At 26.8% G+C, this 19,713-nt stretch overlaps 1 protein-coding gene across 1 annotated transcript; it reads right to left on the reverse strand.

Moving 5' to 3' along the window:
- Positions 1 to 2,068: 2,068 nt before the first annotated feature.
- OCT59_005705 (uncharacterized protein) lies at positions 2,069 to 3,232 on the reverse strand (the record flags this gene model as incomplete). The annotated part of the gene is made up of 1 exon (XM_066138518.1): positions 2,069 to 3,232. The coding sequence occupies one exon, from the start codon at positions 3,230 to 3,232 to the stop codon at positions 2,069 to 2,071; it is 1,164 nt and encodes a 387-aa protein (XP_065997635.1).
- Between the last annotated feature and the right edge of the window lie 16,481 nt (positions 3,233 to 19,713).

The following is a 19,713-nucleotide window of genomic DNA, read 5'->3' on the forward strand; positions in this document are numbered from 1 at the left end:
TATATAAAAATGTCTTACCAGTACCGCCTGGACCATCTACAAAGAAGCATCCATTTTCATCTGCAATTGCTTGCAGAACAGCATCATATATTGCGCGTTGATCATCATTCAAAAGAGGAACATTTAGATGGACTTCATCTTGAAGTTGTGGGATGTTGTATGATTTTTCTTCACGAATTAACTGATCTAAATCTTCACTATTATTATCAATATTTAAAGTTCTTGATGGAGGAATTGGCATGTCTGGAAAATCTTTTAGTGACTTTCCATTAAGTAAAAGGTAATCTTCCAACTGATAAAGTGCTTCATGTTCAATATCATTAGTTATATCATCACTTTTGAGTTGTAGTATGACACGATGTTGATAGCAAATATCTTCACATAAAGCTAATTTGTGTTTATTCCATAATATTTCAGGATTTACTGGTTGACAAAAAAGAAGGATAGATGCAAAGAGAAGACGCAATTGTCTTCCTGATTGTATGGCACTTGCTTCAAGTAAGCATTCATCCCATTCATTATCATCTTGAAGAAGAGACAGGCAAATGCAAGTCTCTTTGAATGTTTTACATGTATATCCATTAACAGTTTTCAGGTCATTAAAGCTGGTCGGACCTTTGACATAAGCAAGTAAGGTGCGAAGATAATATCTTTCTCCCTCTGATGGCTGCACCATATAAAGTCTTCCTATCATAGTTGTGGAAGTTTTACGGGGTTTCCACTTATGGAGCGACAAATCCCAAGTATAGTGAATAGGAAACTCAATATATGTATATGCTCGTGCTGCAGGATTTTCCATATTTTCTTGGAAAAAAGCTGTTAGTGTTGTTTTACGTGAGTTAGCACGTTCTATAACATTTTGAAGATTTTCACCATCTTGAAAAGTTACATATTGATGATCTGGAAGATGGACTGCAAGTCTTTGTACCTTTGGAGAACGACCATGCATCCTGTAGTGAAAAATCCTCCAAATGCTTTCTGAAGCTGATACGTATCTTGCATCTAGGTACATCTTGATCTCATCCATTGGTTCAGCTTGGTTTAAAATTTGACTATTATTGTAATCAGATTGAGAAAGAGTTATTGTTGCTCGATCATGACCCTTATAGACGTATTTATACAGGTATTTAATGGATAATATAGAACTGCAAATTTCCACATTAATATGAGCATTATACTTTGTAATTAAATTAACATTATGTGGTACAACCCATCTATTATCTAAAGACACATTTTTAGTATTAATAATACGGCCATTATCACGTCTGCGATAAATAGGGTATCCATTGTTATTTTCTTGAGTTTCATCACAAAAATTCTTGGGGTAGTGTTTTTGACATACACCATCTTTCATACATGGTGCAGTTGGATTCAATACACCACATGGACCATGTATCATCATGGTTGATACAGTCTCATAAGCAAGTGGATATGTTACAGGATTTGGAATTTCAGCAGAAACAATAGAGTTATAATCCTCTGTAGATCGTAATTTACTCTCTGGAGCCAGTATTAGCAAGAAGTGAGCATGAGGCAAACCACGTTTTTGAAACTCTATCACATATATATATGCAATAACTTTACCAAGACAATGGTTATGCAATAGATCTTTTAGCAACTCCTGTAATTTCATGTGAAAAACGCGAGCTGTTAAATCTGGCCTATCAACAGCACTTTGATGAGGTAATAGTTCTCTTGTAATTTCAGGCCATCTGGGGTTACATGTGAAAGTTACAAAGAGATCAGGTTTTCCAAAGCGGCTCACAATGAACATTGCATCCTGATAGAGTTGATACATTTGGCGTGGACCACCAGCAAATGAGGATGGAAGAATAATACGACGACCAACATTGGAATTGTCATTAGCATGTATTGCATCCATAACACCATTATACAAATCAGTCCGAAGTGTGGCTTGATTATGTTTAAGGTAATTTAAACGATTCTGCTCAATCTTTGCATACTGATCAACAATGTATTGCTGATACAAACGGCCAGCATTTTGAATCCAATCTCCATCTCTAATCTGTAACCTGTAAGAGTAAAATTGCATTGCTGTTACTCTTTCTCAGTTTACAGAGCCTATTAGGGGGACATCCACATGCCAACCATCATCACCTCTTGGAAATAATAGAACATAATGAAGGGGATCATATGATGGATGAATTTCGGATATTCTTTGTAGATTCCCATCACGCATTTTAAGAAGAATGTCACGATTAGCTGTATGTAACTCATGACCATCACCAACCATAATTGCAGCAACTTCAGAGGCTGTAGGGGCATTGTAACGACGTAAATCTTGTGTTCGATCAGCATAAATAACCATAAAAATTTCATCAGGTACGTTTGTCTGGATAAGGTCTCTTACATGACGAAAATTTTGGATGTAAGGGTTGCATTCATCCATCATGTTTAGCAGATTCAATAGAATTTTCTCATCTAATTCCTGCATAACGTTATGGCGGTTTTCAATTTCATGCACAGAGTCATAAATGTATAATTGAGCAAATGCTGGCTGGTGACCTTCCTCTGGCAGCAATGGTCCAATCCGGTGATAAACCTGGCCATGAATACGGAAATTAGAAATACCTTGGCCGTGAAATGTATCTATATTTGTGCCAAAAGAAGTGCAAGCCAAAACATTGTTATAGCGCCTAATGTTTTTGCGAAATGAGATTGCATCAGATTCAGATGAAGTATATAGATTCAGCAAATACGATGGTGGCTCAGTCAAAGGCAGCAAAAGAACTTTGCCATGGGCACAGCAAATTGAAAAAGTTGGAAATGTGCGGTTGCTACTATGATTCTTTTCCTCCATCCAAAATTTCGCACCACAATGGACACAGATCTGATCAATTCGTCCTAAGTCATGACGTGGTATACATTCTAATTTATCTGATATTTCTCTTTCATTATTATTACTTTTTCTGGATCGGGCTTTCCTCTCTTTCGTTAACCTCTTTTGACGTAGATCCAATGGTTCATATGCTTCTTGTCCAGAAGGAATCTGAGTTTCAGATGGGTAATTGTTATTCTTGATGTTTTGTCTTTTTATCAAACGGGCTTGTCTCTCTTTAGCTAATCTTTCTTTAGCTACTTTCTTTCGACGTTCTTCCATTATCCTTTCATGATGGATCTTTTGCCTTTTTCTGAAACGGGCTTGTCTCTCTTTAGCTAATCTCTTTTGACGTAGTTTAAGAGATTCATTTGCTTCTTGTCTAGATGGCATCCTAGCTTTAGGCGGATATTGAATAAGTTACGCATTTTGGAAAGGATCGTGTTTTACAAAAAAAATTAGGACGCGAACATACATCAACATCATCATTAACACAAATTTCGTCATACACGGAAAACATCGGAGGTAAAAAATTTCATCGGTTTTCAAGAAAACTTTATTAGTTTATTTCAATACTTCAATTTTACAACATTTTTTATTAATTACATTAATTGAATTTGAATATAGCTTAATCTATCATGGCAAGAAGGGAAAAGAGGGAGTGTGGAAAGCATTGGAAACTTTGATCCGATCAAACCAAAAATGGGAATGTGCAATAGGAATCATAAAGTTTACCTAATTAGAAGTTAGAATACTTTTAGGAAGAATGATTAATTATATATTTAAATTAATTCTATATTAGTCACTCAAAAAATAAAAATATTTTCGGTTGATATTTGGGTTGTCAATTAAATTATATATTCTTTCAAAGATTCACCTTTTTAAACACTAAATCAAATTTATCATCCTTCAAAATGCGCGCGAATTTCAATTCGTCTTAATTCTTTTCATTGTCATGGATTCGCGAGTTTAACCGGGAAGCAAAGGGAAACATCACATTACGTGATAGTACAATTCGAAATTAAAATAAAAGGTTTGATTTCGGTCACACAGGTTTTTTATATATGTAGTCTAAAGTCTATAAATGTGATTTTATATGCAGTTTCGGACTATACACATTTATCGTATTTGTTTATTACTATTTATAACATATTAGCTCAAAAACATAAAATTTTATTAGTTCAGATTTACTGGTTATAATAATAAATAGAAATACTATAACATTTCCTGCATATGCATTCAACAAAAAAATTTCTAATTACGGTTCTATAAACGTGAAACGTTACGGGTGCACAGGTATAAATTCGTAGTCTAAACGTTACGGATACACAGGTATAAATTGTAGTCTAAACGTTACGGGTACACAGATATAAATATGTAATCTAAACGTGACCGTCACACAGGAAAACAATTATTATATAGTAGATTATAATAATATATAATTTACATACTAGAGTTAGTAAACGGAATTGAGAAAATTCAGCGAAAAATCAAATAATTAAGTGATTGTATTTAAAAAATAAGGTTAAATTTAAAACTAATCAATAATGTTTTGTTATATTAATTATACAATTATTAAATAAAAAGAATATTATAAAACCACATTTTCACTCCTAAATACCATAATTTAAAAAGAAATAAAAAAGCAATACAATTTTAAGTCTCTAGCGTATTGGGTAGAATCGAGTGATCCATGAATTTACCTGAATAATTCAGGACCGGTTTGTATGATTCGTCCAATAATACTACAAGAAAAAGAAAAAAATTAACGTTAAAAATATTACTAAAAAAACAAAAAAAAAAATTTCCTCATTTACCTTTCACTAAAGGTCCAGTTCGTGCAATCCCTACAAGAAAAAGAAAAAAGTAACATAAAAATGTTACTGAAAAACGTTACTAAAAAAAAAGTAGAAAAAAAAAACTCACCTTCCCTGTTTACTTTTTGCTCAGTAGTCCAGTAAGAGGATTGCTTGCGATTAACTGTTTTTCTGCCCTTTAATCATTTTTCTTATTGTCTAAATTTTTTTAATTCTGTCTAGCATTTTCTTTTTAGAGGTTTGTATAGTTTGTCTTGGTAATGCAATCCCTACAAGAAAAAGTAACAGTTACTAAAAAATGAAAAACAACTCCCCCTGTTAGAGGTCTGCAAACGGGACCCACAACCCAGAAACCTGGACCCAGCCCAAATCCGAATCCAGGTTTAAGCCAGCAAATTCTTCTTCAAAATTCACCCAGGCCGGGTATGGGCCAGCATTTGATTTTCATAAATTTTCTGGGCTGGGTCCGGGTTTAGATTCTCAACCCAGATTTTTATTAATTCTGGCCAAAATTTTGTTAATTCTGGCCAAAATTTAAATATAAATTTAATATTAAATGTAATGGTTTTATTTTATTTTTACACATTTTTTGATTTAATTTTAGATAGTAATTTATTTCCTATTAGTGTATTGCAGTATATTATAGTTTATAAATTTTTCTGATATAACTTTTCGCTTGTATTGTTTTTTAAAAATTTAAATGTTGTGTTACAATTTCATTATTTTTTTAAAAAAAATAGAATAAATAAATAAATAAATAAGTATTTTATTTTGTTTTTATTATTATTGAATTATAATTGTGAATGGTTTGTTTCTTTAAATTTTTGTTGTATTTATTTTAATAAAATAAAAACGCGTATCATAGTACGAACTACGATCAGCAAAAATAATGGTTAGAAATAGTTGATTTGCTAAAAAAAAAGATAAATAAATTTTTTATTTATTAAATTATTATTAAAAAAAAAAATAATAAATAAATTTTTATTAATTATATTATTTAAGAATAAATTATTATTTTTTTTTTTATGTACCAATCTGATCTTCTATTATAATGATTAATTAGGCTCATCATTAACAAAAATCATTTCTTTTTATAAACTGCATATTGCGCCATAATGCATATATGTTTTAAAAATTAGAAAAAAGTACCAATCAGATTACTTTTCATTATTATAGTGATTAAATTCATTAACTAATTCAAAGTTTTATTGATTTAATAAATAAAGTAAGATGGTGAAATATGTGTTTATTGAATGAAATTCATTAAACTATTGTGCGTATTGTAGATCATTTTAAAGAATTTTTTTAAATTTAGATTACGCATATATGCTATACCATCTTGAAAAAATTCTATCATTATGGCAAATTTAAATTTAAATATTGAACAAGTTACATTGAAAATAAAGAGTGGAGAGTTGTTATGCCAGAAAAAAAGTGGAAAAAGCGATGTCTGGTTGAATTTTGAAGAAATAATTGATAAAGAAGAACAACCTATTGGTTTTGCTATGTGTAAAAATTGCTCACAATTATTTAAATATGATTATAAAACAAGTACCTCAAGTTTAAAGCGTCATAAGTGTCCTTCTGATGAAAAACAACCAAAGATTACAACATTTTGGGGAAAAAAAGAAATTCCTACTGCTGCCAAAGAAGTAACTTCAAAGAAGCTAATTAATTTAGTATGTAAAGATATAAGACCATTTGAAATAATTGTAGGCCAGGGTTTTAGAGAATTTGCACAGGAGATGATTAATATTGGTGCTACATATGGTAATTTACCAGTTGATAATTTATTTCCTCACCCAACAACCCTTTCAAGAAATGTAATAAAAAAAGCAGAAATAGTTAAAAATGACTTTACTTTAAAGTTAAAATATGTTTTTGAACTATTTGGCAGAGCATTTACTACAGACATGTGGACTGATGATTATAGGAAAATTAATTACATTTCTCTTACTGTCCATTACATTGATGAGAATTGGCAAATATGTGAACAAACATTGGCAGTCTCAAAGTTTTCAGATGTTAATCATATAGCAGAACAAATTAAAAAAGTAGTGTTAGGTATTTTAAATAGTTACAACCTTATACCAGATGTTACAATGAAGAAATTCACATTTGTTACTGATTCTGGTGCTAATTTTGTTACAGCATTTAGAGCTTTAAATCACATACCCTGTTTTGCTCATAAGTCATTTTTTTTGTTAAATTATTTAAAATTTAAGAAAATATATTTTAATTTTTAATTATTTTATAGAATTAATACAGTTTTGTCAAACTCTTTTCAAGATAAAAACTTTGAAAAATATCCCTCTTTAATAAATACACTTAAAGAATGCAAATCTTTAGTTACATATTTCAAGCAATCATCTTTAAATTCAAAATTAGAAAAATCACTCAAACAAGAGTCAGAAACTAGGTGGAACAGTAAATTAGTGATATTAGAATCAATAAATAATCAGTTTGAAACAATCAGAAATATTCTGATAGAAAAAGAAGAAGAAAGCAGAATAGAAAATATTGATCTCAATATATTACAAAATTTAATTACATTTTTAAGAAAATTTCGTGAAGCAAGTGAATTTTTGGAAGGATCTAAGTATCCAACATTGTGTATGATTATTCCATGGTATAAAGCTTTATTAAATCATTGTAAAGCTGACCTATTAGATGATGAAATTTTAACTCATATCAAATATGTTGTTGAGCAAAAGATGAAAAGTAAAATTAAAATTGAAGATATTTATAAAATTGCTGTATTTTTTGACCTTAGAATGAAACAGCTCAAAATATTAGAAGAATCTGATGTTAAATTAGTCAAAAATAAAATTAGAAGTCAATGTGCTAGCATAACAAATAAAGATGATGAATCAGATGATTCAACAGCTACTGTTCAAGAAAAGCCAATTAAAAAATGTAAAAAATCAAAAGAAACTAATATAGACTTCAGCCAATATTATGACTCAAGTAGTAATGATAATAATGAAGATGAAGTTGATCAATATGTAAAATCTAAAGTGCCAAAGGATAAAAATCTGAATGTATTAAAGTGGTGGAAGGAACACAGACTTGAGTTCCCAAAACTTGCAATTCTTTGTGCTTATTACCTCTCAATTCCAGCTTCAAGTGCATCCAGTGAAAGAGAATTTAGTAAAGCAGGTCAAACAATTAATGAACGTCATACAAGTTTAAAACCTGAAACAGTAGATAGTATTTTAGTATTACATAGTGCACTACAATAATTTTTTATTTTATATTTATTAAATGTATTTACTAATAGTAAATTACTATATAAAATTTTTATTTATAAATAAATACATTATTTTATATCGCTAAGTTTCGCGTTGGTTAAAATTATCAAATTGCCAAAATTTTTATTATATATTTTTAATATTCCCAATTTTTATTATATTAAATATCAACATTTTCAAATAATTAGTGAATTTTGTTTCAACTATTTATATAAATGATTATTATTATTAAATTTCTTTGATTTGCCGAAAATTACTATACGAAAATGATCTACATAAAAATTTGCCAAAATCACTATACAAAAATGATTTACATTTATATATACTAAATAATTATAAGAATTCTAATTTGGGGCAATGGTATATTATGAACTAAAAATGGGTATGTGGCATAAAATATATATTTAAGGCCCAGGTCAGATCTGGACTGGCATATATATTCATATATTATTTCTGGACCAGGCTGGGTTTTAGAATATGGGCAAATACAGATCTTTACTCCTGTTTACCTTTCACTCAAAGAAGCATAATGGAGGACATTAACGGTTAGACACATCGTAATGTATGTGATATGTCTGTCCGCATGCGTGATTAACCAATAATAAGATGTTATTGTTGATTCTTATCATGTGATCAGATTTTCAGTGACGTGCTTGACGCGTGATTTTTAAAGCTGCCGCCCAAAATTATTTCCTAATTCTGAAATAATTTCGGCCAGAATTTTGTTTCTGAAACTAATTCCGAAATCCCGAAATCTTTCTGAAACTCCCGAAATTGTCCAAAACTTCTGATTGGCCTATTATAAAATCACATGACTTTATAAATTTGCTAAAATTTTATCTATATTCTATTCTGGCTCCGTAACGATCTTCCTGACACGTGTAGCTTCGTTTTAAGCCTATGTTCACTTTGTGTAACATCAGTGCATAAAGACGCATAATTTCCTTATATGGTATATACGTTACACAAAGCGAACATAGGCTTAAATCGAAGCTACACGTGCCAGGAAGATCGCTACAGAGCCAGAATTATGGTATTAGAATACAGTTATAATTTTGGTAAAAATTTTAATTTTGGTCACGTGATATTATAACAGCCAATCAAGTATTTTTCCTAAATTAATTTTACTATTTCGGTTTCAGCAAATGGTAAAATTCCCTAATTTCGGGCAGCAGCTTTAGTGATTTTAAATGAGTACTTCGGACATTACAACGGATCCCTTTATACCTAGTTTAAAAATGTTACTAAAGACAAATAGAAAAGTTTTCCATTTACCTTTCATTTTTTCACTCAAAATCTAGCAATACCTACAAAAAAAGTAACATTAAAAACTATTAGAAAAAAAATCTTTTTCTATTTACCTTTTACTCAAAGTCCAGTTGGCAAAAATCCGAAATCCGAAATTCTGAATCCAAAATCCAAAATTTTTCCGAAATTAATTCATAATTTCAGACGAATTCGTAATTCCAGCCGAAAATCGTAATTCCGATATGTCGATCATTTCTATATTTGGTGATAGCCATTTCACAAAAATCGATTTTGGTAGGAACGAATATGAAATCTTGTGTAACATCTATTTCCATTTTAGGGGGCCCGTTAAAGTGGGGTAGAATCACGTGATTTAAAATTATTATGATTTAATAAATTTTTTATAAACTAAAATTAAATAAGCTTAACGAAAATCATTAAATAAGTGTATTTCGGCTCTCCAACAAGTTATACTTAGGGAGAAAAAGTGGAAAAAGAACAATGTTTTTGACTTTACATATGAGCAAATGAATTTTGCTGATCATACCCAAAAAAGGATAGATCAATTTTAACAAAATTGAAAAAGTTGAATAAATCGAAAACGGTGTTCTAAACCTCATTTTGTGCTCTAAGTAAACTTGCAGAACAGGTCAAAATGCACTTAATATATGTTTATTTGGAAGGTTTTGTATATAATAAAGAGTTTTATTTAAAAAAAAGAAAAATTTTGAAAGTCACGTGATTCTACCCTGCTTTAACGGTCCCCCATTTTAGGAAATTTTATAATTCCTGCCAGAATTAAGTGCATAATTTCAGCCAAATTTATATATTTAATTTTGGTATTTCGGCTGGAATTTCGTATTTCAGAATTTCGGATTTGGCTGGAATTACGGCTACAGTTTTGGAATTTCGGCAAATCTGAAATATTTCGGTTTCGGTGCCATCTTTAGCAATATCTGCAAGAAAAAAAAAAGTAATTAAAAAAATTTTACCTCCAGTTCAGTTCATAATGTCATCCAGCATTCGTTTCCAAAATGGTATATGCAGCTCGATCATGCATGAAATTCGAATACTGATTATGATTATTAGTCATATGATCAAAATAAACAAAATAGGACCCCGGATATCTAATATAAAGGTCATAATGGACTTTTGGCCAAAAACACCCCTTTTTGCTAAAACTCAAAAAATCGTTTTTTGTAAATATCTCAGCATCCAGTAATTCAATTTTAATGAACTTTTTTTATTTTGTAGCTCATTTATCTACAATTTAAAAAAAAGTTCATCAAAATTGGACACTGGATGTGCATATTTACAAAAAATGATTTTTTGAGCCCTGAAAAATGGGCCAATCTGCCGAAAGTGTGACTTATGACCTGTTTTGGAGATATCCGGGGTCCTAACAAAATTGGCCAATCAAATATTATAATGATCATGTAACAATAAGTGAAAAAAATTATTGCTCTGCGAAAAAATTAATTTTTATTTAAAATTTTATTTGTTTTATAATTTCAATCTTTCCTTTATACAATTACAAATTAAATCCTCATAAGACTTCAATTTTACAATATAAAAATTCCAAATTTTCATAAGGAATTTCTGTAAAGATAAAAAGAAAATAAATACAGAGTCAATATTATTATTATAAAAATATTTAGAATTTTTTAAAATAACCATTTAAACTTGATAAAACTTTAGTCTAAGCAACACCATACCTGTTAAATAACTTATTTAATTTTTTAACTTAGCTCTTAACTTGTTTTGAAGCATAAAATATCTATTGTTATAAAATTATAAAAATAAGCATACACAGTTAGATAGTTTTGTTAAAATTCAATAAATCTAAATTCTAAACGTTCCAATATTTACAGAAAAACTTTATATAGCCTTCTAAAACCTTTTAATTAACCAAAAATGCCAAATTATTTTATAATAATGCAATATAACGTAATAGGCAAAAGATTTAAAATTACTTACAAAATTTATTAACACTATTAATGTAATTGATTATAATTATTATAAAAAGAGAGAAAATGGTATCTGTGAATAGAAAAAAAAATGTAAGAACGTTAAAGTTTTAAAGAAAATGAAAAAATCATTAGTTATTGATGGTAAACTTAATAATTGCCAATAATTTCAAATTTTGGACAAAAGAAACTCAAAACTGTACATAATAAATTGACTTATAACTCAAGGAAAAGCTGTAAACAAACCTATTAACGCAAGTTCTGGTAGGAAATCTTGGATAATAGTTAGAAAAGAATGCGAAACATATATTGGATTTAAAATATTCAGTGAAAATCTGGGAATTTTTTTTAATCAGATGATTGACATTGTACACACCATTTTGAAAACAGTGATAATACACAGGTTTTAGCATTTTGGCATTTTTTTGTTACTTACTAACTTACAACTAAAAAAAAGAATTTTCAAAAAATCTGAAAAAGCAGTAACTGACATTACTTATAGGAATGCAGATAAATAATAATGGGAGGCTAATCAATAATTGACCGAATTGAAGACTGAACTGCAACTCTACTACTTGAAACATCTTTAAAAATACTTCTTCAGCATTATCTAGTTTTGCCTAAATTCGAAGTCTGTTCTAAGCAAGTTAATAGATTCTCGTGAATACTCTTTTTTCATTAAGAGAGGTTTATTTTCATTTCTAGACAAGCTTTTAGATCTTTGTGGAAAGATTTTAAATTCTTACAAAAGCTTGTAATCCTTTTTTCAGAAATAAGATTATTAAATCTTCGCCATAATTTTTGTCTACTCATATATATGGAAATAATACGCTCATAAAGAAAATTCCTAACTTCATCTTTTAAAAGTTATCAGGTAAACTATTGTGTATATATTGAAGAATATGTGGTCTAAATTCCTTATGTTTTTCAAATAATATAAGAAATAATAACCATCTTATACATGAATTCTAGAAACTCTTGGCCAGGAATTACATTTGTTATTTGAGATCTAATATCCTTTTCATAGACCACTTATTTCGAACTTAGAATTTTGAGGTGAGTACAAATAGCTTTGAATCATGATGCGATTTTGTTATATTATCACTTTTGGTTAATTTATAAATAATCCATCCAATAGAGTTTCGATTCAGATCTGGTCAATCCAAATTCAAATCTGGATTCCCTTGTTTTTTGGACATCCAGATCTTACTTTTTTGTAACAGATGAATCCGTTTTTATTAATTTGAGCCAGCACTATAAATTTGGCCAGAGCTAGCAAATTTTGCAGACAGTTAATCTTTGACGTTTAATATTAATTCTGGTCAAAATTATAATTTTGGTTAGAATTAAGGTCAAATTTAGAATCCAGATTCAATCCAGATTCACAAGAAAAGATCCAAATTCTATCTGAATTGCTTTAAAAAATAGGATCGAAACCCTACCATCCAACAATATAGGAGAATTTTGATGCCTCAGCTAGTTTTAAAATAATAATATTTTCAGGTATTAGATTACAATCTGCAGTTTGATCTTTCTCAATTATTTTTTTTTTAAATGTATGTTCAATTACTTTTTGTAAAAGTAAATATGCAACAAGTCTTTGGGTTGAAAAAGGATGTAACTTAGTAACTGCCAGAAATTCCTGATACTAGATGCCAGAACATTGATAATTATTCAAGTAAAGTTCAAAATGAGAACTCCAAATAGCCAACTACTGAACACTAATCTTTTTTGAAATAGCTTCGCAAGCTATGTTTTCAATAATGTTTTGCTATGATTGTAATAATTTATCAATAGAATTTAAATAAAGCAAAACTTCCATAAGATTATATCATTCAGTTTGAAGATCATAAACTCTAATATTTTCATAATTAATATTATCATTAACTGATTTTGATGAAGACTTAAATCTTCCTATAATTAAATTATCATCAAGAAGGTTTTTAAAAATACCACGAGATAAAGTTAATAATTGAGATAAACAAGTATTATATTTTTAATAAACATTAATATTTTCTTTATTTTCTTTATGGTATTTTATTCTTTTGATAATCTCTAATAAAATTAAAATAATTAATTAATATGTTTCATTTGTTATTAAAACTTTAAGTAATACTATATACCTTCTTGTTAAAAAAGTAATACACTAATACCAATTTTTGTAGAATTAGCTAATACTTTTTATTTCAGACCATAACTTGGTATTTATTTAAAGCATGTCCATGTGTTGAAGAGTTTCCTCCAAGTACAAATGGTACTAAAAAGACCTTCAAGTATATATTGTGAAATGCATTGTAAATTTGTAATTGAATCATTTGTCCTATGTATTTCTTTAAAATAAAGGCTAACATTTCAAGAAAATCATTTATAGATAAAATTAAGTCAAATTGGCATTATAGTGAAATTCATTCCATAAGTCCTACTTTTTGTTTATCATTATTTACAAACTAACTCAAATTTTTTTTTAGGTTTTAATACAAGGATCTTTTATAAAGTAAAAACCAATTTTACTATACATTATTTCATGATATTTTCATGTATATTTAATAAATACTAGTACTATAGCTTAAATAAACTTTTATTGCTAAATAAAACATATCTTATTCAAAAGATCATTTGATTATCAGTTGAATTGCTAAAAATAAAGAAAAGAGACAACTTACTGAAGATATTACTACTGAAATAAAAATACTAGACAATTATTATATAAATCATATGTATTTCTAATGATAGTATTAAGTATTTACAAAAATAACAGGTAATCAGGTATTATCCAAGTAAGTATTATTTGTTTATCTATTTATTTATTTTCACAGCGCATTTGCAGTTTTATTAAAGTAAAAAAAAATAAAGAAAAAATATACAAAGTAAAATTCCCTAATAACTACTCTAATATAATTAAACTACAATCCACTCGTCATACCAGGACCCCAGATATCACATATACTGTATAACTCATAACTGATTTGCATGAATTTAAGTACTTTTTGCTCCTGCTAAAATAGACCTAATTTGCTAAAAATCAAATTATCACATTTCAAATCTATACTAATTTGCTAAAATTCAAAATATGAGTTAATAATTTTTTCTTTTATTATCAATAAAAAAATAAATGATTAATATAAATTAAACTGCCAATTTTATAATTAAAATATGTAGATTATAGATAAAATAATAATTAATAAAAATAATAAATTAAATAAATAATTATTAAAAAATAAAATGTTGCGAAACTAAACGGACGGTTTTTGGCCCGCATTATGCTTAATTTTGGCCGGAATTATACTTAATTTGGCCAAAATATAACCCGGATCCCGAAACTAATATTTTTAAAAATATTATTTATAAAGTTAAAAAAAAAGGATAAGTTAAATTTAAAAAAAAGTACCAATTTGCTCAAATATAAAATATGACTTTGTAAAATCAATACAATTTGCTAAAACTCATAATTATAACTATTAATTAATTTTCAATCAATTTGCTCTATCTAAAATTATGAGTTTAACCTAATTTTAATTGAATTTGCTAAAACTCAAATGTGAGTTATATATGTGATGTCCGGGGTCCTGTCATACCGATAGTACCTTACATATGCACTGTCAAGTGATCATTTAACTCTATAGGTAAACTTTGTTTAGTAATGATCATTTTAACCATAAAGGCCCTATCTTCAATGTCTGGTAGTTACGAGATCCAGTAAGTATTATTTATATATATTATATATTTATTTAATACGTTAATTAATTATTTGTCAAACCTAAAAATAATTGAAATCAGAAAATTGAACTTGATTAATAATAGGTAGTTTTAATAAATTATATTATACCTTTATTCAGAAAGGAAAATATATTTTATATTATAAATGGGCATATATAGTATTCTTTATCATAGATTGCATAAAATCATTTAGTTACAGTCAGATCTCTATATAATCACTGAGTCTTATTATATTCAAATAGGATTGTGATTATTTAGAGTAAGACCTCTATATATTCACTACAAATATTAAAGGTGACTTTATAGAAGTAAATTAAAATAGATACGAATTCAACAAAATAATGATTATTAAAAAAAAAAATATATATTTATTAAATTACTTTACCGATCTATATTACATAAATACATATTATAATTTTAACTGCGCTAAACAAATAAAAGATTTTATTATATTATATATTATATTATAAAATTATTTATTATTGAATTACTAGTTCATCATTAATCTGCTAAAAAAATTGTATTATTTGAATTTGCTTTTTAGATTGAAATTCAAGTCATTTAGTAATTTTAAAATATTTTTTATTAAAAATGTATAGATCATCTATATTAAACTCATCAGACTGTTGTTGTTTGAAAAAACTTATTCAAATTTATATAGATTTAAGCACATTATTTAAAAATATTTGAATTTCCTCTTTTTCAGAATCAATTTCATTAATTTCATCATCACACATCTTTTCTTAGACTAATCTTACAATATCATTATTATTTAAAACATCTTCAATTGGGATTTCTTTTTCTAAATCAAGAAAATAATCATTAATTGCATTTGCTAATATAGCACCATGAGGATCTTCTGTTACATTAAGCTCTCTGATTATTTGATTAATATTAGCCACTTCGTCATCTATTTTTTCTTTTTAAGCTTGTATCATATTTATTATATCTTCATTAGTTGAAAAAGGTAATATTCCAGTCTTTATTCAGCAATTATAGATTATTTTTTCAGTAATGTTTTTCCATGTATCTGTCAAATAATCAATGGATTCTTTAATATTAATTTTTTTTTATTAATATCTTTATCTTTTTCAAATAATTTTAATATGTGGTGGCAATAATTTCGCTTATAATGATTTTTAAAACTTAACTTGCAATAATCCCAGCATCAAGTGGTTAAAGATGGCTGGTAGTATTTGGCAGTAAAAAAGTTACTTCAACATGAGTTAATTGAAGGTGTGAAATATTAGGTTGATGTCTTCTTTTGTGACCTTGATTCTCTAAAAAATAATTTTATTTAATAATGTAAAATCAAGTAAAATTAAATAATACGAAATTAAAATGAATTTATTATCCATTACATGATGTTCTAGTATTAGTAGATTCTAGATCTTCTATTTCATCCTCTGGTAAATAATAATTCAGATCAAAATGTGATGGAACATTATCAATTAAAAGCAGAATTTTTTTATTTTGTAATCTAATAAAAAATTTAATTATATTAAAATAATATTTTTATCAAAAATTTCTGAATTTATCCATACTTTAAGGTTGCTATGATAATGTATTGGAAGATAATTAAAATTACTTAAAAGAGAAGTCTTGGATATTTTGAATTACCAATTACTCATGGTTTAAGTTTATCTGTTCCTATTGCATTAGTACTAAGAAGAACAGTTATTCAAATTTTATTTTTTTTTGACTAAGAACTAGTTTAGATAAAAGTGTTTGATTTGGTAGTATCTTATAATAAAGACCTATTTTGTCAATATTATAAATTTGATCAGGAGTAAATCGGCTTAAAAGTTGATGCAATTTTGCTTTTTGTTCTGAAAGAAATGCTAATGAAGTACTTTCTGATTTCACATGATATTTTCGAATATTATTTCTTTTTTAAATTTATCTAACCAATCATTAGAAAAGCTTAATTAATTTTCCTGTATATCAAATAATTCTGCAAAAACTCTCACTTTTTCTTTAATTAATAAATTTGTAAGAATAACATTTCCTGCAATTACATTCTCTATCCAAATATTCATAGCATGATCAAGCATAGGAAATTTAACTGGTTTATGCTTAAATATTTTATTAGATTTTTCATTTTTCAATACAGTTTTCCATTTGTCTTTTTGTGATAAGATTTTTAATATTGTACTTCATTCAATTGTCAAGTTTGGGTACTTATCATTAAAATATTTTACAATTTTTATATGCATTTTTATTTATTATTAGTTTCTACCCATTCATAAATTTGGTGCTTAACATCATCACTAATAGCTGAATAATGCTTTTTAAGTTAAGTCATCATAATAATGAAGATGTGTATATGAAATGAAAAAGTGATAGTATTTGCTGCAAATATTGTGCACTGTAGAATTTATATATGTAATGTGCAAATCAAATGATTGATTTTTTAACCAATAAGAAATTATGTGATTATAAAAAAGTTTTTATTAATTGGTAATCTGCGAGTCAAGTAGCGAAAATGATAATAAAATTTGACGAAAATTTATTAATTAAAAGCCGCATTTCCGAATGTGAGGTTGTTCATGAATTTCTCTAGCCAAATGTTTAAATAACACCATTTTGCTTTAATGAAATAGTTTTCCACAGTTTTTCCACCAATCTCATGCAAAAAAAAACCATAATGTAACATTGGAAAAAAGTCCAATTTCTAAGAGATCTGAGATTTAAAAGACAAAAACTAGTTTTATCATACCATATCACTTGTATAATGAATGTGAAAAAGTCTTGAATTTGTCAGTTTAGAAGTTATTACAGCATAGTTTACTAATAAAATATATCAAAAATAAAGCAATATGCATGAAAGTTTAGTGAAATATAAAAATATTTCCATAATTTGTACTTTTAAAACCTTAGTTTACCTAATAACATAGTAAATGCCGCGTGCTTCCAAGGTAAACTTTGTCAAAAAAAAGTTTTACACTTTGTAGCTTTGAAAAATAAAAGTGTGACATTTACTTTATTGTTTGTGTTATTTTCAGTAAACTATGCTTTATAGTTTTTGTTACATCAGAAATCATTAAAGTCGGCGTATTACGACAAATTAGTATATGATTTGCGTCAAATTTTATATGTAATTTCTCTAGTTGACTCGCGGATCGTTAATTAATAATAATAAATCAATATGTTTATTACAGAATATTTTTAATAATAATGACTACTATAATATTATATAATACAAAAGGGTTTTTTGATTAATTTTAAGTCAGTTACAGATAAATATATACTTACAAAGAGTTGTGATTATACAATAGAGGTTTGACTGTACTTTCTACAAAAATAAAAAATAAAAAATAGTTATGTAAAAGAAAATTACAAGATACCTAAATATTTTAAATTGATAAAAATATCAAAATATAATAAATTTTATTTATTTTTAAATAATAATTCTATTTATAAATAAAATAATACTGAAACTTGAAAAGAATAAAGTAATTATTATGATAAAATTATAAACTATTCAAAATATATATAATTGATTATTATTTATTTTTAAAAGTCATATTACAGTATGCAAAAGCTTAAAAATATTACTTCTATTAAATTAGAAATCCTATTGTTTTTTTGGATATAAATAATAGTATTATGTTTTTTTTCTTCTTTTTCTCCATTAGTTATTCAGATACTTTACTATATATTAACAAAATATTATAATTTATTACCTTCATTACCTTTATTATTTCTTCTATTAAATAATAAAATTTCAATTATGGAATTGAATTCAAATTACAGATAAATATACATTTAGAATTTTAGATGGAAATGTTTGAAAGATTGAATTGGAAAATTATATATCAAAAATAAAATTATCATTTTCAAAATTCTGATATTAAAAAGTGAAAACTTTAATAATAAGATCAATAAGGAAACATATAAATACTTAAATATTTATTATTTAATAAATATAAAGATAAGATGCATAAATTGTTTCAAGAAATATTAAAATCTAAAAATGAATATAAGAAAAAAATAAATTAAGAAAATAAAGATTTATTTAAAAAAGTATGAAGTAACAGATGAATTATTGCAAATTTAAAAAATTAAAGTAATTGATAGTAATAAAATAATGTTGTAAATTTTCAAAAAAGTAATAGATGATTGGAAATTAACTTGTACAAGAACAACAAAATTTAATGTTTCTTTCATTCAAAAAATTAATTACTAATAATGATATTATTTTAATTACAACAATAGGTTTATTAATTGATGATTCATATATAATGGGAAGTACTAATAAAAAATTTTTTTACTTAATAACTTAAAAATAAATACCTTGTAAATATTTGAAATATATATATTTTATTGAGACTCCAAAATTTTGGAAATTCAAAAAATATTTTACACGTGATGATGATCACCACTGGTAATTAGCAATACCAAAATTTATTAATAGAATTTTTATTATAATCGCTATTCTAGGAATCTTTATCTGAGTCTTCAAAGTCACTTCACACTTGCTGCTAATTTTATTGGTTTAAATCATAAATTATCATGTATTTTGGTAAATTGAATCATTTTTATTGTTATTTATTCTGTTATATATAGTCATTATCGAGATTTTACTTATTTTAATATATGGAGACCTGTCTAGCAAAACAAGGGGTTGGGACCAAAAAAATTTTTTTTGAGATTTTATTATAATTGTAATTTTTAGTGAAATTGACATATAATTATCATATAAACTTAAAAATTTTTTTTTGAGACCAAATCCCTTGTTTTGCTAGACCAGTCCCCATATGTGATTTGATTCTAGAAAAAAGTTCTGGTATAAGGCCAGTTCCAGTTTATTGGGTTTCATTATGTCAAATTTCACTCAGAGTTCGAGATACTTTCTCCTGCTTATACATGGA

This window comes from Rhizophagus irregularis, chromosome 13 (assembly GCF_026210795.1).
Source record: "Rhizophagus irregularis chromosome 13, complete sequence".
Classification (NCBI taxonomy): domain Eukaryota; kingdom Fungi; phylum Glomeromycota; class Glomeromycetes; order Glomerales; family Glomeraceae; genus Rhizophagus; species Rhizophagus irregularis.